This window comes from Notolepis coatsorum (genome assembly GCF_963971535.1).
Source record: "Notolepis coatsorum genome assembly, chromosome: 10".
In the NCBI taxonomy this organism is placed as follows: Eukaryota; Metazoa; Chordata; class Actinopteri; order Aulopiformes; family Paralepididae; genus Notolepis; species Notolepis coatsorum.
The window spans coordinates 39,112,131-39,139,977 of NC_140174.1; the positions used below are offsets into that span (position 1 = coordinate 39,112,131).

The 27,847-nt window shown below is 43.3% G+C and overlaps 1 protein-coding gene across 1 annotated transcript in view; it reads right to left on the minus strand.

The window, feature by feature from the left end:
- The window catches only part of LOC311236157 (uncharacterized protein), a 31,459-nt gene extending 4,684 nt beyond the window's left edge, over positions 1-26,775 (minus strand). Inside the window, exons 1-6 of the mRNA XM_084323782.1 lie at positions 26,503-26,775; positions 26,012-26,175; positions 25,771-25,871; positions 21,738-21,886; positions 15,940-16,168; positions 14,890-15,110 (exon numbers count right to left, since the gene is read on the minus strand). Coding sequence (XP_084179908.1) covers positions 14,890-15,110; positions 15,940-16,168; positions 21,738-21,886; positions 25,771-25,871; positions 26,012-26,130 — 819 coding nt within the window. The 5' untranslated portion in view covers positions 26,131-26,175; positions 26,503-26,775. The remainder of the gene's footprint in view (positions 1-14,889; positions 15,111-15,939; positions 16,169-21,737; positions 21,887-25,770; positions 25,872-26,011; positions 26,176-26,502) is intronic.
- Positions 26,776-27,847: the final 1,072 nt, after the last annotated feature.

Consider the following 27,847-nt stretch of genomic DNA (forward strand, 5'->3'; position numbering starts at 1 on the left):
CTGGCTCCCCATCAAATCCTGCTCACCTACAAATCCCTTCACGCTCTGGCACCTCAGTACCTCACTGACCTCCTCCACCCCTACACTCAGGCACGTGCACACATAGAGGCCAAGGGGTGCTTGAGCGTGCCTTTTTGAGCCTCATCAAAAAAGTTCCCTTTTTATTTTATTTTTTATTTTTTACCGTTACGCATATAGACTGCCCTTCCAACTGAAAAATGTCAGGATAGAATCAAAATATTAGGTAAAGATAGAGAGATGCCCCATATTCCATTGCAGTTTGCACGGCCTCCTCACTGTGCCTCTCCGCGGACCCATATATTTTATGCATAGCGTGGGTGATGATGATGATGATAGAAACCGCTGTGGCGCATACAGTTGAATGCTGGTATTACACTCATTGAGGGACACGAAGAAGTCAAGTCCGATGGGATTTGGGAATCTCAAATACAAATCGGGATTGGAATAAAAAATGCATTTATATTAAACAATACAGAATATACAGCACTTCTTGGGGTCTGTAGGGTAAGCACTTATTTCCTCCCCCCTGAACATTTATGGAGATGTATGGGCCTTTTAAGTCAGTGATAAGTGTCTTTCAAGGATAAGTGAGCTCCTGCATTGATTATTATTGTTCAATATTCAATATTTGATCACCAAAACCCCCCAAAAAGCATAAAAAGGGGGCCCCCCGCCCCGGTTAATATATACACACAAGTGTAGTGCCCTTTTCAGCCTTTGAGCACCTGCCCCTCTAAAGTCCTGTGCACGTCCCTGCCTACACTCAGTCACGGTCCCTGCGATCCACAGACACTGGTCAGCTCTCCATCCCCCGAACCAGACTGCGGACCTTCTGGGACAGAGCTTTCAGTGTGGCAGCTCCCACCCTATGGAACTCCCTCCCGCAGAACTCCGCACCGCCCCAACTCTGGACTCATTCAAAAAACTGCTCAAAACCCACCTCTTCAACTTGGCCTTTAACCATTAACCAATTTCTCACTTTATATGTATATGTTGCGTCTGTCCACTATGTTTGTTACTTTGTTATTCCCCCCCCCCCCCCCCCTATGTAAAGCGACCTTGGGTCTTTTGAAAGGTGCTATATAAAATGAAGTTATTATTATTATTATAGAAATGTAATTAATTTGTTCTTTCATTCATTCTTATGTACATAATTTAAATATGAATAAAGTCAGTAATCTCCTGGCTTTGAATGGTTCTCAGCCCGTCTTCTCTGGTAAAAGGTTCTGTGTTTGGCCACTTGTTTTCTTTTTGCTGGGGTCATGACCCTGACTGAGACCTTGTGACCTTCGTCTAGACCCTGGCAGACACTCATGGCCTTCACCTCTGACCTCCACGTTTACAAGCTGTCGCTTCCTCTCTGGCCCTCTAGCTCGGAGGATCGGAGCACGCTTACAGATTATGGCCCGTTGGGAACAATCACAGGGGTGTATCGATGGCTGAGCTATATTTCTTATCAAGCTTGAGGTTTTTACAAATACAAACTTTGGACATAAACTTTTACAAATTACATACAAGGGAAGGGATCTCTCTTTTCTTGTGTGATGTTCATGTTATTTTAAGCAACAAGTAATGGATGCAGTGAAACAGGTTATTTTTTTTTATAAAAAAATATACTATTTTCCACATACACAATAGAACGTTATACAAATCTCATGGAACACTGATGCAAGCGGTACCCTGCAACTAGATCACATGAAATCAACCTAGATCTAGCCATAACATCTTTCCCCCCCCTACATTTCTCTCAAATCTTTAACACAAATATGTTTTTCTTTTTATTATTATTTACAGGTTGGAAGGGCACGGCTTCCAGCCCATCGGAACTGCCTATTCACGTAGAGGCCGACAACGAGGAGCCTTAACTAGATTTAGACGCGGACGTAATTGAGCCAGAATGCTTTACTGCTCTACTTATTTGGCCACACGTACAGGAGGACAACAAGAGAACATTACGCTGCCTTCTCACAGTACCATTTTCTTTCACTTTAGGGTTACAATTTTTTCAATTATTAACCCCCCCATCACAGTTCTTTCATCTCTGGCTCTCTTATGACGCCTGGACCTTTTAGTTAATGGCAGCGGCGGTGGCGGTCGGAGCCAGACGTATCGTACTCTTGTCCATTTTGCGGGTCATCGCGGACGCCCAATAGGCCTTTTATTACTCCGACATCAAAAGCCAGATAAGCATCAGAGGTGCGTGTGCGCGGGGGGGCGGGGGGGATACCCTGCGGTAGATGTAGTCCCCTCTTCCCTTTTGTCTGCTCCTGAACGTGATCATTTTAATAGTGAAGAGGCTTGTGGGCTTTCGTGGGGGTTGATGGGAAGTGCTACAGGCGAGCAGATAACACGACTCGAGCACATCCTCAACACCTGCCTGCTCTCTCGCCGCTAACCTAATTATCTGCAACAAAAGGCTACTGCAATTTCAGACCCCCCCAGTCATTTACTTTAGATATTACTGAGCTTTAAAACGTGGAGGGAAGAGAGAGAGAGAGAGAGAGGAGGAGGAGGAGGAGGGGGAAAAAACAATTGTGGCTTCCGTAATAGCCTTGTGTCGCTGAACGCTACGTGGCTTACGTTACGGCATCGGACACTTCAGAATGAATCAATTTGGGGTTTTGCTTTTGGAAAAAAAGTTAGAAATCAGAGGCTTGACACAACAGCTGTCAATACTTAACTAATTAAATGCCATTGAAAACAATAAAGGCTACATTCGTTTATGGCCGGAGGTGGGAAGTTGGAAATGGGAAAGTCAGAAAAACACGGATGCTCGCGCTAAACTTTTTTGGCAATTCTTTCGTACAATTTATTTTGCATGAACTACAGTACAATGATAGTTTACAACATATAGCTAATTTAGTTACAAATCACTCTTTAAAACAGCTAATAACAACATTAACGTTTACATGATGTGGGTGGCCGTGTTGAAACGAGGCTTGAACTGGATGTTGAGAAATCATAGCCGAGTTTGCGACTAGGAACTAGAGTTGACATGCCGTTTTATTCGATCTTTACTAGTAGGAAGTCGGAATTTCCGACAATGCAGCATAAGTCCTGCGTCAACTTCATCTTTGTCATCAGGGTGCTAAACAGAACAGTGTACCCTTTTGGGAGCATTGGTGGAAAGTAAGTATTTGTACTCGAGTACAATTCTGAGGTACTTGTACTTTACTTGAGTATTTACATTTTAGGGAACGTTGTACTTTTACTACATTTCAAAGGAAATATTGTACTTTTTACTCCACTACATTTATCTGAACCCATCAGTTACTAGTTACTTTGAAGAAAAAGAGTTTGCATAGAAAACGTGCCAAATATTTATGAAGATTATATATTTTCACATTTGAAGCATGCAGCATAAGTGGACCACACACCACTTTAACACAACCTTTAGAGGTCAATGGTTCAAGGGTTGAACGCCCCCAAGCACTGGAATACACAAACATCATGCAGAATGCATACTTTTACTTGATATAGATATTTGGGTACATTCAATATCAAATACTTCTCAACTTTTACTTAAGTAGAATCTTGAAGGAGGACTCTTACTTTGACCAGAGTACTATTTTACTATAAGTAAAGGAACTGTGTACTTCTTCCACCACTGATTGGGAGTGTACTGTAGCCCAGTCAACCCCTGCATGAGCAACAGTAATGTAAGATAATACAATATTTGTGGTTTGATTGGCAAGAGCAGTGTTCACTCCTAAATGCCTTTGCCATACCCAATTCCCGAATGAAACACAATTGAACCGTTGCACTGAAAAAACGTATATAAACTCTGTTTATGGAGAATATATGACAGCCCATATATTCACAGTTGTAAAGTCAATCCGAATCGCTTGGGAGTGTGAATCGGATATATACTCAACCTCTACTGTCTTTAACTATGAATTAACGCAACACTAACAACTTTAAATAATAACGTTTTCAAACTTTGTTCTTCTCATATAACTTCTTAAAACAGAGTTATATGGTTCTTCGTCTGAGTAAATCACGTATCTGTGAGTTAGGGTTGCGCCCAATTTGTCAATTAGTCTGTCATGTGTGTCTTAGTTGACCAAGACTCTTTTTTGGGGTTTATTTGTGGATGTATTTTTCAAACATGAATTGATATGCCCCATCTCTGGCGTATTCAAATATATGCTTCGCCTCCGAATACCTTGATGTAAAGAGACACCCTTCTACATGGACTACTGACCATATTCACAGTCACACAGCAGCCATTTTGCTCTTATGTCATGCTCAGGTTGGGACCTGCTGGTCTCTGACAAGAACAAGTTACAGGTTGAAAAAGCCCTCAGCTCAGAACTAGGCAAAATCTGCATATGGCTCGCCGACAACAAACTATCATTACACATGGGCAAAACAGAGTCCATTCTCTTCGGTTCAAATAACAAACTCAGCAAGACCGACGGCTTCTCGGTTACAGTGGGTGACAATATTGTCACAAGGAAAGATGAAATTACCTACCTGGGTTCCATCCTAGAGGCTAATCTTTCCTGTGACAAAATGGCATCCAATGTAATAAAAAAAAGTCAACCAACGAACTCGATTCTTGTACCGGATCTCCTCTCTGGTAAACAAGAATACCCTGAAGACTCTGGCAGGAGCACTCATTCAAGGGTACTACGACTATGCGTGCACCTCATGGTACCAAAGCACCTCAAAGGCGCTAAAAACAAAATTACAAACATCTCAAAACAAACTGGTCAGACTACTGCTTGACCTTACTCCTAGAACCCACCTCACCCCTGCCCACTTTGACAACCTAGGATGGCTTAGAGTAGACAACAGAGTACAGCAACTTGCAATGGGCCTGGTCTACAAGATACACTACGCGACCAAGGTACCCATGTACATGTCAAAATACATCCCAAAGGTCAGTAAATACCCCATCACAACACCAGAGGGAGCTCCACAAATCATGTTAAACCCAGATTCGGCTCAAACAAGGGACTAAACACGTTTCGCAATTATGCCACATCAATGTGGAACGCCCTACCTAAAGCTGTAAAGGAATGTGAATCACTACCCACTTTCAAAAACACTCTCAAAGAACACCTACGGGAGACTGCAATTCGAAACTGGCCCCTACAAATGTCCTAACCAGTACAGTAAATGACCAAGTATGGCTTTGTCAGTATTCCAATGTACAGTGTACAGTGTCCCCCCCCCCCTACCCAACCCCCCCCCCCACCTCCAATGTACAGCCCCCACCCACCCACCCAATCCCACCCCACCCACCCAACCTCCCCCAATGTACAGTTTCTACGTCAAATGACACTCTTTTTCTGGACACTTTTTGTATCAAAAACAGTACTGTATTTTCAAATCTGATATGTCATAAATGTATAGATGTAGCAGTACTGTCCATCTGTATGTCATGTATGTCATATATGTTATGATGAATTGAAAATGGGGGACCCTGATGTAAACAAGAGGAAAGTCTTTCTCTGGTCTGCATCCCCATAACAATTGTATGTATTGAGCTGTACTGTACTATACCCATTCTGCAATCTGTTAATAAACTTTTCAATCAATCAATCAATCGCTTTCCACCCTGTTCCCGCCCAACCTGCCTGCCGGCCAGCTAGGCTATTCCTCAGAATCCGAGCTTTGGAGACAAGGGAGTTGTTGCTGCATGTTACTGTTTGAGTCAAATGTCTGAAGGTGAGGATGACTGTATCTACAGTGCAGTAGAGCAGCTGTCATGAACACAGCCTGTCTGTCTGTGACCGTCTGGGGCATGTTTGTGTGCATGTGCATGTGTGTGTGTACGTGCGTGGAGGAGTGGGGGGTGGGAGGGAAATAATTAGAACTGGGAAATAATTTAATTGAATGAAACTGGAATATCGTGGTACACGATTCTGTCTAAATGAAAAGGTAACCGCTAAATATGAACTCAAAAATAAAAAAAAATAAACATATATATTTGAAATATTTGAGGTAATATCATTTGAAAATTGCCCTTTCGAGTTTTGGTTTGGTGCTATACATTTTATATTACTGTGTGCAATTCAATGTGAAAAACAAATCCATTGATCCAAATAATAAACAAATCCATTGATAAACAGTCAATGGATTGTTTGTGATTTTGAATGAGCAGATATTGTGACATATGTTGAAATCGGGGGAAAAGAATAATTTTCCAATCCAATAGATTTTCTTCCATATCACTCAGCCCCAACTCTCTCTCTACTATAGCAACTGTCTCCTTGTGGAGTATGTGTTGTCCACAGATTTTAGCGACCTACTACAGACCTGAAACGCATATCGCTGCTGTCAAATCCAAATATTCCACATAAGCTTCCGAGTGGGTTCCGGGACTCGTATGGTCTTGAAACCCAATGAGCACATAATGGATTATATCAACGATAAATTCAGATTCCAAAAAAGTATTAAAGGGTAACTATCTTATAAATGGCCTTTTTCAGTGTTTAGCATTGTTTCCTAGCTATGTGGACTTATATTAATATGATCTATGTCTCTAATTCTCATATTGGCGCATTCTTCCAATTCTCCCACAATATTCACCCTCACTGAACTGAGTCATCTGAAAATGTGATGATTTGTGATGTCAGAGAGACACCGCTGCATGATAATGTCCCAGATGCCGCGCAGGCCACACAGTGGTTGGAGCTCAGCCTCAAAACAGTTTAAGATCTTCAGGTAGAAAAATGCTGTTTTTGAGGACTTGATTAGAAATACAAAACAATGAATTAAAAAAATATATATAATTACAGAGGTGTTCCATAAACTCACAGGAATTGTGTAAAAGTGCCCAAATATTGAAAGAAATAGTAAAATAGTTCCCCTTTAAAGAAACACTTAATAATTTGTAATTCAGCGGCTTTGGCAAGACAACAGTGATGTGTGTGAGTGTGAGTGTGTGTGTACTGTATGTGTGCGTAAGATTCTGCAGAGAGTACAGGTCCCCCGGGGCGCAGGGTGGGTGTCAGACAAAAGGCTGAGGGAGCTCACCTAACCGTGTCTACCCCTGGTCACCCTCTCACTTTCTGTGTCAGGGGAGTTGTCCCAGTGACATCACTCCTCACATTTCAACCAGAGCCGCTCTCTCCCCCTTATTTACCGTCTGCTGAATAGTCATAAATCCATGCCGCTCGCTCAGCGTTGACCTTTTACCCTGCTCTCCAAGCCAAGAAGACAGCTCGCTCTCCCTCCCCTAAAAGAGAAGCACTTTTTTTTTAACAAATGGCTGATAGCAATCTTCCAAGTCGAATTGGTGCCTGGTTTCCTTGTCATCTACCTGTAGGGTCTGCTATGGCAGATGAGACACCCCCCCACCCGTTTGATACGGATGCGTTCATTTCCGAAAGAATCCTACGGATTCGCAAGAAAAGGGATCCACTCTCGCCTTTGAGAAAAGAGCCGACGACAACACAAGAACCAATTACCGGTAGTGTCTAAATCCCTTTGCATCTAGACCTCGTAGTGTTTTCAAACGTTTACCTCCAAACTCATTTCTCAGTCTTTTATTACGTACAGGGCCAGGCTAATTAAAAAGGTTTGACAGGTCTGACATGCGTGACTAATACCTGTGCCTGTGTAATTGGGCAGGACGTGTCGCCACCTGCATGTTTTTGCTATTCAATAAGTTCAGATTCTTTGCCTTGATAAAGTCAAAGGATCCCAGTGGGGTATCAGTCAAGGGAGGGGAGGAGGGGGGGTGGGGGGGCTGTTACCTGGAGCCATGGGTGCCGTGTTTCAGGTGAACTGGGAGGCTAGCGTAACGGCACACCGCGCTCCGACGGCTGGTCCTTTGTTCCTCTCGGTGTCTCACCAGACACAGATGGGAGGAACGCTGAATAACACACCTCCGGCTCGCCAACGACTTTGTCGACAAGCCAAACACGATGGAATTGGGACCAAAATGCTTCAGTATTAATTTTTTTTTTTTTTTAAACTTACGGAGTGTCATGTTATAGGGAGATATAACAAGGCAATTAGGTTAGACACTGTGGTTTGGCACGGTAGGCGAACAGAACACGAGTCTAAACTGTTGGGGAGCGTAACGGTATGCTCGGAAGTATGGAATAAACCCGAAGAGTTGTTTACTTAAAGAATCACTGCTATGAATCATGAATGGAGACAGCCGTGAGGAAATAACGAAGACCGCAATGAGTTCTACCTTGTTGACCATTCAGTGAGAAGAACGCTGATCTTTTTTGCCTGGTGACGTTAACAAAATCAGCCCCTGTAACTATATTTACTCAAAGCTATGACCTAAAAAAAAGCTGGTTAGTATCTGAATAGCTCTGCCCCCCCCTGCCTCTAACCTGCCTCGGCTAACAGGAAGCCATTAAACCCCGGCAATAACCATTTACATCCATTCACCCAGGCCTGACTTTATTTCCATCCGCATAAGTGCATTTTCTGTGAGAGGTTAAAATATGAATTTTCTCCTCAATGGTTCTGGTCGTCTGGCCGACTTGAGAGGGCACAATCTATGGTTGATTTAATTTGCCCTTCACAAACATCTCTAATAACATTACCCCCAGAGCATGTACTGACTGCCCCCATCTGACTCCATTAACTCCCAAATCGGGTTTAAAGACCATATTGATGCCGGCCGTTATTAAGGGTGATTATCAAAACAACAGACAATGGGGCAAAGTGTCTGCTAACTAGTTTATCTGTAATTTCACCTAACTGTAACAGATGGCAGGGCCGTCAATTAACGGGATATACACTGGACCTATACAGAGCGCACTGTACACAATGAGCACCCGCTGTTACTTGGGATACGCCATCAACTTTTGTATTAAAAACAGAAGGACACACAGATCATGTGGATATCCTTCGGAGGCTGCTCACGCAGGTGCCCGGGGGAAATGTATAACATGGATAAAACACACACACACACAAATAAAATATAAACCATGACACGTGTAGTTATATTACTTTAGGAGGTAAGACCTGATGACTTACAAATTGCCAGTTAATGTTTTTCTGGTCAGTGTGTGTTTATCATGGATTGGCAAAGAAAGTAGTCACCGAAGGAGATTACAACCATGCCGCTCATTCCACTTCACCGCCTTTATTCTCCTCAATTAAAGAGAATGCCTTGTGAAACAGTAATTAAGTGTCTCCGCTGCACTCTGCCTCTTCATTATTCATGAATCACTATAGATTATATCTCACGGCTTGGGAAAAAGGCTTCACTGCGATATCCAGAAGGTTTGGTTTAGGTATTATCTTTTATAAAGTAGGCTTTCATTTACCTTGAATAACTATAACATATTGACCACTCTTAACCAAAAGGTTTAGGCTTGGTGAGGTGACACAGAGATCCCATACTTCATGCTGCTCCATACTGCCCACAAGCAGCTGATGTTAGAATGACACTGAGGCAAAAAGCAGATACTGGCACGTCTAATGAGGATCAACATGCTCTGACCCTGTCAAAATGGATAAATACAGATCAATTGTTTCATATTTAAGATGTACATGCAAGATAGTATATATTCTACAAAGTATACAGCCTCATGTTTAGAAAGGAGGGACGTATGGGCTTAACAAAGAGTGGAGCAGGTGGTGGCCACTTTTTCATTAAAGGACCATACCAGTCTGATTTGGCCTTTCTCCATTAGCAGAGATTGTCCCTGTCTTTAACAACTTTCATGTTCATAGGTGTATAAAGTGTATGTTTTGGTAGATCTCAGCCTACCTTTCACACTGTCTGTCATTGATGTTGAAAAGGGTTGAAAATATGCTCCATATAACGTCGCCAGGCGCAGGTCATTCACCCTTGTGAAAATCACTGTATTGTTTATTTTGGCTAACATTTGATTGAAAATTTTATTAACAGATTGCAGAATGGGTACAATACAGTACGGCTCAATACACACAATTGATAAGGGGATGCGTTACTGTATTACAAGCTATTAAAATGTGCGCTGCCCCTGGGAGTTAATAACATGCACCCAACTGAATGTGGATGAGTTACATTATGCCACTTTCAACATCAGTAGCAGTCTGAATGGCATGTAGTAAGGTAAGCTGATATTGGATAAAACACACACCGTGTGTGCCTACGAACACAACATTTGTTTCAGGGGAGAAGGGGGCAAAATTGGTCTTTTAAGGGAGTCTATTGGCCGTTTAGATGTTGATGTTGATGTATGATGTATGGTCTGTGTGATACTAAATATGATTTAGTATCACAGATGCAATAGCATCAACAGGAGTTTGAAAACAAGCTATTTTGATTACTCAGGCTCCTAGTGCTCTTGGGACGACCACAGCTCTTTTCACATTCAAAGAAAATGTTTCATAATGAATATTAATGTAGTGGAGCATTCTTAAACATGTATTCAAATTTATTGAAACTCAATCTCGATTACAAATGCCAATGCGCTCATTCCTGCCCCCTTGTGCTAAATATGAATGTATAAAAAAAGAAGAAAAAACTGCAAACTCTGCATGTTGATGTTTTAACTAAATTAACAAAAGGGTGCTTGAAAAACCCCTTCTACGGCAATGCGTACGCCGTCGCTGGTGGGTGAAATTTCGAGAAAACACATAGAGTCATCTTCAAATCGACAGAGGGCGGTATCTCTTCATGCGACTCTTCAGTGTGGTTTAGAGCCTGAGCGGAGAAAAAAAATTAGATTTACCAAGTTTAATCACACCCCATTACGAGGCAGCTTCCATCATCGCCTTGCGCTGTATGAGTGCTTATGCGCTGGTGTCTTAACTAGTTCATTACAGACACTTGTAATTCCGCAGCACTCTTCTCGCAGGTAATTGCAGGGTTAGCTTTCTCTGCGGCTTCCTACACACACTCTCTGTGAAAATTATTTCCAATCCCAGTTTATTTTCAAGAGCCTATATTGCAATTACAGAAATCTGAAAATGATGGCAATTTCCCACAATTTCCACCTGCTGAGAAAAAAAAAAAAAAAAGCTGTGCGTTTTGTAAAAAGAAATCAATAGTTCTTTTGTTCCTGGGAATTCTTCAGAAAACTTTTTTTTAATAGGAGTACAGAAATACTATCCTCTTATAAGAGAACTGGAGTGAAGTCTATGTGTCGGAAAATCTGTTCCTTTGCACTGCAACACAAGCTGTTATTTATGATCACAAATACAGTATATACCATTGTGTCACTGTGGTGAGACACAGTCTTCCCTCATTTTCAAGGGCTCTGTGAAACTGAATGTTGTTTTGTTTGTTTTTTAGAATGGATTACTACAAGTGATGTATAACTCCATAATATCATATTGTTTTTTTAGTAATAATTATTTGAAGTAATGGGTATTACTGCATGTAATTCTCAAAATGGATAAACCCTTTTTAAATGGCGTAAAAAAAAAGAATTTTTAAAAGAGAGGAAAACCTGAAAAGCCAAGCCGGCTGCCAATATTATGTATTTAGGCAGCAGGCTTCAGACGCCGGGTGAATGGCCAGCTCCTTGCCTTTTGTGTGCTTCCATTCATTAGCAGCACAAAGCGCTTCATGTCGCTCCTCCGTGGCCTTTCAGCGGCAAACACCAAGCGCCACCACCCCGTCCATTACGGGCCGGGGCCACGTGCGGCGCCTGGGAGACGGCCAAACTCAAGAGGAACGACGCTGGAGAGTTAAATTAACAAGCTAAATCTGCCCCCCCCCCCCCATCGGACAGATGAGACGTATCTCTAGCAACGCAAGCCCGATTATTTGTGTGCCCCCCCCCTGTTCGCCGTTATCCATTCCTCTTCAAAAGACAACCTGTAGGTGAATTAGCGGCTTTGCGCCTTGTGGCTTTGCTTCTTATTAAATCAGGTGTCAGAGAGGTGTAGTCAGGTTACAGTTGGAGGAGCTCAACTTGCTGCCTCAGTCTCTCTGATATGCAATTAGGAGCCGCTGGGATTGACTGTGATCCGGGGGCCCGTTTCATCACTGTGTGTGTGTGTCTGCCCCTCCCAGGGGGCTGAGGTCTTAGGGACTGATCAGTGGCACAGAGGCAACATGGCTCTATGAAATGGTCAAGTACCAGGAATGGAAGCGTGCGGGAAGATAAACTTTAAGTAACTATGACTATAGTTTCTATTCAGACAGATAGTTCTCTCTCTCCCTCTCTTTCACACACACACACACACACACACACACACACACACACACACACACACACACACACACACACACACACACACACACACACACACACACACACACACACACACACACACACACACACACACACACACACACACACACACACACACACACACACACACACACACACACACACACACACACACACACACACACACACACACACACACACACACACACACTAATTACCCCTTCAATCCATACTAATTGAATGAAGCCAGAGCCGCGGTCTAAGAATATAGCCCATAATTAATAAATTACAGCCACTCTACTCAATCATTCTCCACTTTAGGGACATGTAGACCTCCCATTCTCTCCACAGAATAATTGACTGTGCCCACAGAAAACACACACACACACACACACACACACACACACACACACACACACACACACACACACACACACACACACACACACACACACACACACACACACACACACACACACACACACACACACACACACACACACACACACACACACACACACACACACACACACAGTACTGACTGTGTGGTGGCTTTGTGCATACATCTGGTGCTATTCCTTTACAAACAGATGCCCGAGTGAAACTGTAGGTCCTATAGCGCAGCTCCTCTTGCCTCTGTGTTTACAAGTGACAAATCAAAGGCATGCATTATTTCTGTGCTCTGAAAATGCGCCTGGGGAGGCATCGGGTTTCTCTGCCACCTCAAGCTTCCCCTGGCAGCTGCTTCAAGCCAGCTAAAAGCTACTTTATATCGAGTTGAAATAGTCACCATAGTCAAAAGATACAGTATATATCCAATACAGTAATCAAATGTTTACTTCCATTTTTCATGACGATTATCAAGCTTGATTTACTTAAATTACTTAATACTAATAATAATAATAATAATTAATAATAATATATAAAAGATGGTATAACCTTTTAACTAAGAGATGCATATTAACAGTGGCTCTGCAAAAGGTTTCCATGTTTCCATCAATAGAAACATGTGTTTGAGCCTGAACACACAGGGGGGAAAAAACATTGTTTAGCAAGCCAAACACATTTCTCTCCTAATCTCAAGCCACTGTGCACTATGGCGCAAGGAGAGTATGGTTTGCCATGAGTTGTATTATATGAATGGAGAGGAGGTGACCATAGAGCACAAAGGCCCTGTTTCACACAAACATCAAACATGATTGTGTATCTTGTGGTATGTGCTCTATCAGTAACATTTCTCAGGGAAATGTCAGAGGGTTGGGGGGGGGGTTGCATTATTATGACATCACCTTGTGACATTCACTCTATAAGTCACATTTATCGGGAGGGGAGGGGGTTTATGACAAGGGTCATTCGGGCCACCATTTACAAATATTTCTTGGGGAAATAACGTATTGTGTTGTAGCACAGCATGTCCCCCTGGGCCAGACTAGGGCCCGCTGGGGACCACCTAATGACTGGGGTCATGTATCCAATATACAGCAGCTGGAGGTACAGTTGGGGGTGGGGACACCGGCCCCGTGTGTGGAGTCTGGATGGAGACCGGTGGGTGGGTGAGTGTTTTAGGGAATGGGGGCTCGGAGGGTGGGTGTAAATCTGTAACGGATGCTGCTGTACAGCCCTACTGGATCTTAAAGCCGCAAACAGTTTTGCACACATTAATTTAGTTTGACAGTTATTGAGAGTACATTTTTGTTTGAATATGGCCACCTGTGATGTCATTGGAGGACATGGAATCCTTGTGTTCCATTCACTAATGCTACTTGAATAAAACATCCCCAACAGTTTCATGATAAATCTCCTGCTTTGGTTTTCAAGGTATACATTAATAAAAACAGGCTCTCCACCACAGTGGCAGATAAGATCTGGTCTGATGCCAGATGGAGAGAAAGCATGGGCACTTTACCTTATTAGCCAAACCAATTAATTGCCTTGTACTAAAAACAAACAACAGTAATTCTGATCACGAACATCAACTAATTAAAAGAAAATCTAACTGGCTTTCTCCCTCTCTCACTCTGCTCCTCGTCCTCGAAAGAGCTTACATGTAATTACCTCTTTATCCAGTCAAATTAATTAAGTCAATGAGCATCTTGCAAGCGGGCAGAATTACCTTCCCCGGTAAAGACATTGGCAGCCTTGAACAGCGGGGGGAGTGATTAGCGCTCAGTGTGCCGCCAAATAACGGGAGGTAACGATCCGAGACGCGGCCAGAAGGTGAGTGAGCAGTGAGAGACTACTGTCACATACATCTGACATAATCATGACAGAATATGTGCTAGGGGGGGGGGGGGGGGGGGGGGGCTCTAAAGGGGACAAATAAGACTCGAGATGTTTTATGATCCTGTGAATATCTTCAGATGTTTCTTTTTTCTTTTTCTTATCACCAAGGCTCCTTACTAGGTCCTAGAGAGCCTGAATGGAATGATCTTGTACCAATTGGTTCTTGGAACCTGGCATTATTCGATCTGGCCATTTGGAATCAAAAACAAAACACAAGTGCTGCAGCGTCTTTACACTAAATCACAGCAGAAACGAGGAGGTGAGAAGAAAGTAACAGAGACACTGATCCCCAAAATGTTGCTCAAAGTTATACTGCCATCTGCTGGTGTCAGAGGGTTATAGTTTGGCTTCCTTTTTATCAATAATGGAATTGTAATTATGAGCCAAATGACAACAGTATACAACCCTCATTCCTGCATGCTACCTTGATAAAAATGGCCGCCTCAGTACGCTCAGTGAGTGCCAACGCGCGATACGCCGCTGCCGCACTAACCTGAGGGGCGTGTCCCAGCAGGGCCCAGAGCGAATCAGCCGACAGGGTCTTGACCGCAGAGAACTCGAGCGTGTCCGTCTCCTGGCGGTTGAGGGCGATGTACTGGCAGCCCCGGTAGTCTCCTTTCAGCTGCTCCCCACCGTGCAGCCTCACCACGTCCCACGTCCCCACCCTCCGAAGCACCTCGCGCACTGCTCCCATCTGCCTGTACGACAGATGACCTGCAGGCAGAACCACAAGATATACACAGGAATGAGCCGTGAATAGAAGATTATAGAGTACCAGTACCACGTTTATTTTTACTTACTACAGTACACATGTTTTTTTATCATTATTTTCACTCTACATGAGTCTCTTATTGAGCTTTCTTTTTTATTTAATTTTAATTTTAAAGAGCTGCCTTCTCCTAGTCGAATAGTCAGTTAATGACTATGTTTGTAGGAGCTATTTGATTGTTTTTGTGTTAAGTTTGTAGTTTGTTAAGTTCATCACTGGGTGGCAGCACGGAGCGCATGGGTTTGAATAAAGGTACAGGTGTAGGCTATTGCAATCAAGGTATCAAGGTATGGGTGATGGAGAGGTCTCACGTTTTTTACCGCACGCACGTACCCTCACTCATTTTCACTATTATTAACAGCACTTCAATTAAATGGGAACTTCAGCCAACGGCAGGTGACACCGACTCGACATTGTTTTTTTCTAATTGCGCGTCAAAGACAAGGATTTCCCGCACCCGTCTACCAGGACATCAGGATAGTCGCTACAATGTTATTTGTTCCTTTTTTTTATTTTTTTGCTTTTTTCCAATACTGAATATGTTACTTCCTGACCAATTATAATCACATCCCTGATAAGCACTATGGATTACCATAGATGTTCTGCATATTTTCACACATTTGTCAGTTAATCAACTTAATCAATTAGCCAACAATTTCCTATGAGTTTCTTTGGTTCCAAACAGCCCTGTTTTTTTTTCTGTCATCCATAACACGTACAGATACTTGGGATAAATAATAATAATCCCTGGAGTCACTTTGGACGTTGACTCACCGGACAGCCATGACGGAGTCAGTGCATCCGATATCCAGGCCACGTAACCTTCCCTGAATGCGTGCAGGAAAGCGTGGATCTGGCTGTGAGGGACCAGTTCCCTCCTCTCCCTCAGCGCTGCATCCAGCTCACAGTCCGGGGAGAGGAGCACCACCCTGGGGACCAAGAGCTTCTGTCGCAGAGGCACTCCGCTCCTCTTCAGATGGTGACACAAGTTAGCCGTCTTGGTCTGGTGGGAATAGAGAGTGCAGCGGTGTGCGTGTGTGTGTGTGTGTGTGTGTGTGTGTGTGTGTGTAGGTGTTGAGATTGAGATGTATTCTTCTTCAACATCAAGTACTACAAGATGACGACGACTCCTTACAAATCACATTTTCCTGTCATGTAATGACTAGAGAAACGTGTGAAAAAGAAGCGATTCCCTTTTTGAATTGTCAACTCTGAAGCTTTTTATTTATTTATTCATTTTAACACTTTGAGTGCCGGCCTCCGTGTCCTATTTACCCTGTTGAATGCCGCCACCCACTTCAATGATAGAGCTCTCATATTTGCGAATGCATAAACTATATCTTAAATTATGGCTATGTGTCTAATATGGCCGTCGCTTATCAATGACTTGTTTGCAGTCAACATTGTCGAAACGGATTTTCTTTTTTTTTTAATTTATTTTTAATCTGTTCATTTCCGTTTTATACTATTTTGAAAAACGCTTGTTTCTTGAAACTTCGAGAAGATTCTGTGATAATCGCCCTTTAGTGGAATACACTGGAATACACAAAACACGTTGTCATTTTTCAGCCTATTTATGAATCATTTTCAAATAAACGCTAGATTATTGATAGTATATGTGTACTTATGCACGCTATAGAAGCGGGCTGAAAAATGTATTCTCTTATTTCCTGATCAGCTACACACTCACAGCCACACACACACATATGGGACACGTTGATATATAGGTGAAAACAGCTCCGATTATCCCAATACTGGTTAAATAGATTCCTTACCTCAGATTAGATGTTCTCCAAAAAGATTATTCAAATTGCTGATCGCCATTATAAATATCGATCGCGTTTATTGATCCAACGCTGGGTACTGGAAATATATATTCCACGCTGTTCTGATGGTCCACAATGAGTCCGATCGGCTCGGGTTACTTGCCTGAGAAGTAAAATGTGGATTCCGGACTCTTTTTTTTGCCATCCATTTCATTCATTCTAATCCAATGGGGTGCAGTACCATCCGGAGAGTCAATAGGGGGCGGTATTTTCCCAATTCAAGCTCAGAGAGAATGCCAGTGGTAACATGAGGCTAGATTGATGAAATATGAATGGAAATCGCTAATAAAAAAAATTACGATTAAAAAATGGCATATCTCGTTCCTGGTACTCAACGGTTGGCATGAACTAATGAATTATGCCGTGGCTGGCACTCAAAGTGTTAAGAGAGTGAACAGTCCATTTTCCGGACCCAGAGGGCCAGCCTACAATAGCGAATGTCCCTAACTGACTGACCAACCGACCCCAGTGTTGAAACATGCATTTGTGTTGTGGTCGGGTTTGGCTCAACTGGAAACAGTAGGAAGGTAGAGAGCGAAATATAGTAGAGGAGGAGACACACAGGAGAGAAGGTTCCGGTTGGATCTGATCCCAGGCCAGCAGGGGGGAGGATATGTGGTTCCAGATCGAGGCAGGGGGGGGGGGGGGGTCTTAAACCACAACACCATAGATTGTCTTTTAATATACTTGTGCTGTTCAAGTTGGTCATGAGCAGTAAAACTCCTGTTTCTATACATAATCAGATTGTTTTTAGTAATACTGTGCACGAGCATTACACTAGAGGTTCCAGTAGTGGGCAGCTTGAATTGCCAGGTCCTAGAACCAGCGCTTTGGGGAGATCTTTTATTTTTAGAGCATTAACTCTTTGGAATGGCCTGCCTCGGAACCTCTGCTGCATTTACAGTAGATTCACCTTTTAAAAGAATTTTTAATTGTTTTTAAATTGTTTTTAACACTGTAAAGTAATTTTTTGTTTTTGTTTTACACTAATGTAATTTTAGCTATCTTAATTGTTACAGTAGTTTCATTATGCATTGTGTGTACTGACTTTTAATAATTTAGTTTTTGCAATAGTGATTGTTTTTGTATGTTTTTTTGTGTGTGGACCCCAGGAAAACTAGCTGGTTGCTATCGCACCAGCTAATGGGGATCCCTAATAAAATCAAATCAAATCAAATCAAAATCTCAGGAGCACAACTATGGAGCATCTAAAGAAGTGACATTTGAGTCAAAGCATTTCAACAATGCCTTGGCTATAAATCCACCATCTATAGAAGTATAGGTGCAGAGGTGGAACACGGTCTCATCAGAAAACGTAAATAAAGTACTAAACAACCACAGGAAAAAAGGTACATAATGTACGTTATGTTATAGCCATAAGTAATATATTTACGTCTTGTATAAGTAATATATTTACGTTTCGGCAAAAGTCCAAAACAAGTATAAGTATAAGCCTTTGTTTTGTCATCAGATTAACACACACACACACACACACACACACACACGCGATGGGCGACCCACAGGAACACACACACACACACATGCACTGAGTCGCTGACGAAATGCACCTCCCATCCCGTCGTCCTTCCCCCCAAGGGCAGACAAGGGCTGCGACAAGCGCCGCACCCGGGGACCAATCCAAGTGCTCCTGTCCGTCTTCGTCAGGGATGCGACAGCGTTAGCGATCTGTTGTGCATGTTTTTCCATTGGGTTTATCTTATCGGGAGGGGAAACCCTTACGAGCACGGGGAGAACATGCAAACTCCACACAGAAAGGCCCGGGAGATACCCCACCTGGGTACCTGGCAACACGGCAACCTGGTCCCCAAGCGGGAAGCGAGTGCTCTCACCACTAGACTAAACCACCCACCTACTCTGATACAAATCTAGCAATATTATGATTATGGTTAAAAGAACACGCCAACATTTTGGGAAATTAGCTTACAGTCTTCTCCATGTTCTGAAGGTCCAGATTAATGATTAGAATTAGTTCAACAAAAAGGTAGATTAGGCTATCACCTAAAGTCCATGTTTATTATTTTCTATACCTTATATATTGTTTATTTGTATAAGATATATTTACTCTGGCGGCTACGTGGCGCTCGCCACGAATGACGGAGACGCTGGGCTTGCCTGTTCGAGCCCAGCGCTCCACATTGCTTTCAGTTTAGCTGGTTGTTCATACTAATACACATTGGCCGTATTAGGGGGTGGGAAACTGATGGGTGGGGATCGGGCGTTGTGGACAGCGACTCCTACAGGTCGGTTGGTGCGCCTGCGCAGTAGAATCAGGAAGTGTCGGGGGCAGCGTGAGCCTCCCACGCGTTACTCCTCGACACTGAGAGATCGAGCTGCGCAGGTGAAAAGATGCGACTGCTGTTACCTCAAGTACCGGAGGGGACTTGTGCTATGTATGACTTAGTCCACATTGCAGCCGGCTTGTGGGAGGCATGAAACAGCGTTCGTGACAGGGGAGGGTTGAATTGGATGATACGAAATTGTGGATGGGAGAAAAATATAGAAAATGGGAGAAAAAGTGGATAAAAAAATATATATATATTTACTCTGTTTATTATATTTTCGTATGCTCCTTGTATCGCACGCTGTATACAGCGCGAGCCCACGCACCCATGTATTGGGACGGAGAAAAGTTACCGTTAGTTGGGGAAGAAAAGTGTATGATCATTGGTGGGTTATTAGTTGGAAACGGTGTCGTTGTGTCACCAAGGGAGAGGAGTACCATACCCCAGCATCGATCTGCCGACGGGCAGAGGATAACGGAGACAGCGGCGACGTTAGACTGAGTTCGGTTGCGGCTGAACTCAAGATGGCCACCAACTAGTATGCTAGTTAGCCCCAGTATAAAGGGCTAACGAGCTATCGTACCAGAAGCTCAGGCGTTTTTGGACAATAGCAGCGACTACCCGACGGTCTTCCTACATCATCATCATCGTCTCCATCATCGCCATTCTCCTCCGGACAATTCACCATCCACCCCCCTCCTTCAGAGCTCCAACGGCCTGGTACCATTAACCCATTCTCTGCCACCACTTTGATCATCCTAAACCATTCTCTGCCAGCGCTATTTGTCTATGGAGATGTTCACCTTCTTTGCAGGGCTATAACTTTTTTAATTGTATTGCTAAATTGACATTACTATGGCCCATTCAACATCAATTATCTATCGTTCAGGATGTAGGAACGTTTTACTTTTTCATTCACACATTCATACGAAAATACCGTCTAGAGTATAAATATGTTTTTATCGTTTTCTGCAGTATTTCATAGAACGTGAGATATAGGCATAAATGCATATATTAGATTATCAAATGCAGTTTGATACCGATCCATGCTATATTAAAAATGTAAACTGTACATGGTCCTAAACGTCATGACTGATCATCTGTGGGTAAACGGAGGGGGGGGGGGGGGGGGGGGGGGGGGGCGTTTATAATTCCGTGACCGATGTTAAATGATTTATGTAGTATGGGTGATATATTGATCAGAGCAGTTTGTATCGAAAATGATAAAGAAAAACGCTGAAACTCACGTCCGTCTCCTCGTACCGTTGGGCGATGAGAGTGGAACAAACAGATCCCAGTTATGTGGTGGGGATCGAGGCGATCCATTTCCGGTTTGTATAATACTAATATACGCCCAAGTCATGTTGTTTATTGAGTTATGGCAATGATCCATGTCCACGGTGTGTGGATTGAGTCCCGGGACAATAAACAAGTGGCCGGACGGAATTAGGGGACGGACCGAGCTGAAACGGGCATTTCCGGTTTGGCAACTCGCCGATCGGCCACCAGGTGGCGGTATTGAAGCGTTGCAGAGTTGTGATGGCTCCCGCAGCATATGACAAGGCTCCGTGGGTGAAATATGAATTCCATGACGAAAATATGAAATATGACCTTGAAACACGCTGTACAGCGATATTGGCAGACAACGCATGGCGGGCAATAACGCTGAACAGCGATATTGGCGGGAGATGGGTTAACTTAGGTATCATAATAATTCGGAAATTGTGATATATATCAATTGTATAATAATTAGGATACTGGTTATATGAAAATTGTAGCCCCATGATATTTGTTGTTTTTGATATTTAGTTACATTTGTGTTTATGTTACACATTATTTGTGATTATTCAACTTGGTACCCCTTGGCGTACGACGTGTTTGATGTCCATGCTAATTCTGCCAAACCACGCTGTACGACGTTATTGAGATCATATTTCATATTTTCGCCATGGCATTCATAATTCCGCCACCCAGCCTCTGCTGATACAGTGGGAGCCTGCACAACAGTGCAACGCTTCAATACCGCCACCTGGTGGTAAACTTTTTATATATGTACAAATAGTTATAGTACATAACATATAGTACTACTTTTTTCCTGTGGTCGATAGTACTTTATTTACATATTTTAAGCTAGATTTGGCGGTTGTAGCAGACCGCAGTGCAGAGGTGGTGGTTGTATTTCGACACCCGCCTGCTTTGGCGCTTATGTGAACATAATGATAGGCGTTGAAATGAAGAGCCTCCACTTGGAAAGTTTAGCAAAGCCATCCTCCAGTGTTTTCTCATTTCCATATAAATTGCTGCTCTCAATCATACTCTAAGCTATCTGACATCTCTGGATGAAAACAATGTACTGGACTGTAGATCTGACCTCTAAAACGAAATGCCATGCGTTGACCTATAGGCTAGTCGTCGTGCTTTTCATATATATATATTTTTTTACCGTGATAGCTTTGAGGGGATCCTCCACTTGCTCAATGCAGGTGTTGGTGAAGTTTTGGTCCTCTTCTTTAAGATGCACATGCCAGTTCTGGTTCTGTGTGGACACTGTGCCTCTCCAGGGCTTAAGGTCTACGCAGAACAGCCCTTGACCTTAATACAAGAGAGAAGGAGTTTTATGGAGCCAATACTTTTACGACTGACCACTAGTATGACTGTGTGACTGACCACTAGTATGACTGTGTGACTGACCACTAGTATGACTGTGTGACTGACCTTGACCACTAGTATGAGTGTGTGACTGACCACTAGTATGACAGTGTGACTGACCACTAGTATGAGTGTGACTGACCACTAGTATGGCTGTGTGACTGACCACTAGTATGACTGTGACTGACCACTAGTATGACAGTGTGACTGACCACTAGTATGACAGTGTGACTGCCCACTAGTATGAGTGTGACTGACCACTAGTATGAGTGTGACTGACGACTAGTATGACAGTGTGACTGACCACTAGTATGAGTGTGTGACTGACCACTAGTATGAGTGTGTGACTGACCACTAGTATGACTGTGACTGACCACTAGTATGAGTGTGTGACTGACCACTAGTATGAGTGTGTGACTGACCACTAGTATGACTATGACTGACCACTAGTATGAGTGTGTGACTGACCACTAGTATGACTGACCACTAGTATGACAGTGTGACTGACCACTAGTATGACAGTGTGACTGACCACTAGTATGACTGTGTGACTGACCACTAGTATGACTGTGTGACTGACCACTAGTATGACTGACCACTAGTATGACAGTGTGACTGACCACTAGTATGACTGTGTGACTGACCACTAGTATGACAGTGTGACTGACCACTAGTATGACTGTGACTGACCACTAGTATGACTGACCACTAGTATGACAGTGTGACTGACCACTAGTATGACAGTGTGACTGACCACTAGTATGACAGTGTGACTGACCACTAGTATGACTGACCACTAGTATGACATTGTGACTGACCACTAGTATGACAGTGTGACTGACCACTAGTATGACTGTGTGACTGACCACTAGTATGACTGTGTGACTGACCACTAGTATGACTGTGTGACTGACCACTAGTATTACTGACCACTAGTATGACAGTGTGACTGACCACTAGTATGACTGTGTGACTGACCACTAGTATGACTGTGTGACTGACCACTAGTATTACTGACCACTAGTATGACAGTGTGACTGACCACTAGTATGACAGTGTGACTGACCACTAGTATGACTGTGTGACTGACCACTAGTATGACTGACCACTAGTATGACAGTGTGACTGACCACTAGTATGACAGTGTGACTGACCACTAGTATGACAGTGTGACTGACCACTAGTATGAGTGTGTGACTGACCACTAGTATGAGTGTGTGACTGACCACTAGTATGAGTGTGTGACTGACCACTAGTATGACTGACCACTAGTATGACTGTGTGACTGACCACTAGTATGACTGTGTGACTGACCACTAGTATGAGTGTGTGACTGACCACTAGTATGAGTGTGACTGACCACTAGTATGACAGTGTGACTGACCACTAGTATGACTGACAGTGTGACTGACCACTAGTATGACAGTGTGACTGACCACTAGTATGACTGTGTGGCTGACCACTAGTATGACAGTGTGACTGACCACTAGTATGACTATGACTGACCACTAGTATGACAGTGTGACTGACCACTAGTATGACTGTGACTGACCACTAGTATGAGTGTGACTGACCACTAGTATGAGTGTGTGACTGACCACTAGTATGACTGTATGACTGACCACTAGTATTACTGACCACTAGTATGACAGTGTGACTGACCACTAGTATGACTGTGTGACTGACCACTAGTATGACTGTGTGACTGACCACTAGTATTACTGACCACTAGTATGACAGTGTGACTGACCACTAGTATGACAGTGTGACTGACCACTAGTATGACTGTGTGACTGACCACTAGTATGACTGACCACTAGTATGACAGTGTGACTGACCACTAGTATGACAGTGTGACTGACCACTAGTATGACAGTGTGACTGACCACTAGTATGAGTGTGTGACTGACCACTAGTATGAGTGTGTGACTGACCACTAGTATGAGTGTGTGACTGACCACTAGTATGACTGACCACTAGTATGACTGTGACTGACCACTAGTATGACTGTGTGACTGACCACTAGTATGAGTGTGTGACTGACCACTAGTATGAGTGTGACTGACCACTAGTATGACAGTGTGACTGACCACTAGTATGACTGACAGTGTGACTGACCACTAGTATGACAGTGTGACTGACCACTAGTATGACTGTGTGGCTGACCACTAGTATGACAGTGTGACTGACCACTAGTATGACTATGACTGACCACTAGTATGACAGTGTGACTGACCACTAGTATGACTGTGACTGACCACTAGTATGAGTGTGACTGACCACTAGTATGAGTGTGTGACTGACCACTAGTATGACTGTATGACTGACCACTAGTATGACTGTGTGACTGACCACTAGTATGACAGTGTGACTGACCACTAGTATGACTGACCACTAGTATGACTGTGTGACTGACCACTAGTATGACTGTGTGACTGACCACTAGTATGACAGTGTGACTGACCACTAGTATGACAGTGTGACTGACCACTAGTATGACTGTGTGACTGACCACTAGTATGACAGTGTGACTGACCACTAGTATGACTGTGTGACTGACCACCACTAGTATGACTGTGTGACTGACCACTAGTATGACAGTGTGACTGACCACTAGTATGACTGTGTGACTGACCACTAGTATGAGTGTGACTGACCACTAGTATGACTGTGTGACTGACCACTAGTATGAGTGTGACTGACCACTAGTATGACTGTGTGACTGACCACTAGTATGAGTGTGACTGACCACTAGTAGTATATCACATTGATTGATTGATTGAAAACTTTATTAACAGATTGCAGAATGGGTACAATACAGTACGGCTCAATACAAAAAACTGCTAAGAGGATGCAGACCAGAAAAAGACTTTCGTCTTGTTTACATCAGGGTCCCCCGTGTTATTTCTAAACCTAGCCGCATTTCTGGCAAGACGCTCTCTGATTGGCCGACGCCTGTTTCTACACTGGTTAAGCTTAGGCACTATTTCGAAGTTGGTTAAGGTTAGAGTTTGTCTTAGAGCATGGCGATAGAACGCCAGGTAGTTTGCAGGCTGTTTGACGTGGAAATGGGCAAAGACACAGCTCGTCACGCAATTGGGCAAACGCGTCAGTGGCCAATCAGAGAGCGTCAGTCAGTGCCAATCAGAGAGCGTCTGCCAGAAATGCGGCTAGGTTTAGAAATCACGGGGGTCCCCCACATGATATGCCTGCTAGTTTTCAGGAAGGTCATCATGGACATAAACAGTGGTGCAGTGGTGGTACAGTAGGACGGGGTAAGACGCCGTCCTAGTAGTTCGCTGAGCAGAAGTGCGCGATCGCGCACGGATGTGCACGCGCGCACACAAAAATGCGTTCACAATTGTCACTGGACTCGTCACGCCGTGCGCCAAGTACCCGGCCGGCACTTATCACCTAGACTTTGCATAATAATAGGATACCGATAGCATAACGAGAAGAGCCAAACCAAAATACAAGCCCTGTACCAATTGGTGGGGGTTTGCTTGATCTGTGGTCCCGACTGGAAGGATGAGACATTAAGTCGTGCTTCAGTCTGAAGGAAACTGTCCTTCTGTAAACTAAGTTACATTGTTAATTTAGTTTGTATTTACTTTTCTAGTTTAAGTTAATTCAATTAAAGAAATTGTAACTACAATTTGCATAATAATCATCTATTCTGTGTGCAAGCGAGGGAACATGTATGCATGTGGCGTCTGGGCAGTTCCCATATTATGACTGCACCACTGGACATGAATCATTACATTCAATTTCACAAGAAGGATTATTGCTATGAAATGCATTGATGGCCATTGGCCATGCAGTAATACCTGTGAGGATAACAATGTTGATGTCATCTTTGGCTGTTTGTAGTTGGTTGGGGACACGCAGATTGCAGAAAACATCTTCCTTTTTTAGCCCAGCTATTTGTCTAACATAGGCAACAGTGACATAAAGAGACACAAACCATTAAGAGAAATTACATTTTGATGAGATGTGTACAGGAGCAGGCTGTATATGTTCAACAAATGCCATTTACACAGTGTGTTCCCTCTCTTCCAAGTAACATACCTGACATGCTGTAGAAAGTCGTGCAGTGTTTGTTTAGGCAGTAGGCTCTGCCCTTTGGCACTTTCTGAAGCAGCTGAGCCTAAATTAAACTGGGCTAGCCGGCTCCCAAGTTGAAGCATTCTGGGAGTTATCTGGAAGAACAGGCCAAGTGCTCTTGACTGGAACTACAATAATAACAAACACAGATTTGAGGGAGAAAAAAAACATGCTTTGCAACCTAAGGCTAATATACCCTTTCGGGTTTTCTAAGAACAACTAGAACCTCATAACTTTCAATGGCCTGTAGTTGTTGTGACATCAGCACTGGAATCTTCAATTATCAAAATTATGATCACATGTGTGTAGCCTATTAGTCAACGCATTTGAAGCGTCATTATCAGAATGTCAACATGTTGGCTTTTGTTATTGTTGTATGACAAATAGCTCTTCATTACTTGCTTTTCTAAATATATATATTTTTAGACATGCTAAATTGAAGATTATTTACGTACTTTTGATTTGCTGTTGTTGACGACACACACATAAAGCAGAAACCCCCTCTGTGAAACAAACTCACAGTAGAAGCTGAGTTTACGCGAAAGAAAACTCAAAACCTACGCAAGAGAAAACGCGAATAAAGCAACGCTACCTCACAACTAAAGTCACAGACAGAACAAAGGAATACATACAAAGTGGAGTGTCGCGTAGCTGTGTAAAGCCAGAGGAAGGATAGAACGGAATCAGAGGTTCTCTTATGTTGTTTCTTTAAACGTTGGCTACGTGGTTTTGCATTATGTTGACCAATGTAACAGTATCCAGGGAGCGCTGTTTCACAATTTTATAACTATTTCAGGGCCCCCTCCCCCTTGACAGCGCGCTCGAAGAAGTAAACAACAGACCACGCGGAGCATCGGGTTTCTCCCGCAGGACAATGACGTCAGTGTATACGTCACTCGAGCCTAGGGTACGCCAGCATAGATATATATATCTATGTACACCAGAGGCGTTATTTTCTTCCGTAGCCGCATTTCTGGCAGACGCTCTCTGATTGGCCACTGACATGTTTGCCCAATCGCGTGACGAGCTGTGTCTTTGCCCATTTCCGCGTCGAACAGCCTGCAAACTACCTGGCGTTCTATCGCCATGCTCTAAGACAAACTCTCCAACTTCGAAAGAGTGCCTAAGCTTAACCGTCGAAAGAACTTGCCTTCACGCTCTAAGACAAACTCTAACCTTAACCAACTTCGAAAGAGTGCCTAAGCTTAACCAGTGTAGAAACAGGCGTCGGCCAATCAGAGAGCGTCTTGCCAGAAATGCGGCTACGGAAAAAAATAACGCAGATCAGAGTCATCTATGACTCTGGGGTAGGTATGCAAAATAGGTGACTGTTTTATTGGTTGATTTCGCTTTCTTTTTTATTGATGGTGATAAAAATCCCTTTTACTATTGATTGCCAACATTATGTGTAAATTACGTTGTTTCTGTAAATGTGTCCCTGTCTTTAAGTGTCAAGTCAAGTAACTAAAGTGTTTATGACAAATTAAAGTACAAATAAGAGCAATAAAGCATATAGGAATACAAGCGCTGGTATGATGATAGAATATGATGATCATGGCCCAAGGTCACTATCCTCTCGGCAAGTGCATGGGTCTCTTGAGTGAGCTTGGAAACCACTCTTTCCACGTGGCTCGTTTGCTGTCTCCAGCATGGCGCTGACAACAACCCTCGTTTTGCTACGCAGGGGGCGTTAGCAGCACGTCCAAGCAAACGTGATCTTGGTTCAATTACAGGAACAACATGCTCTGACCCCCTCAGCGTAAATCGGGAGCATGCCTATGTTCCCACAGCCCAATGGTC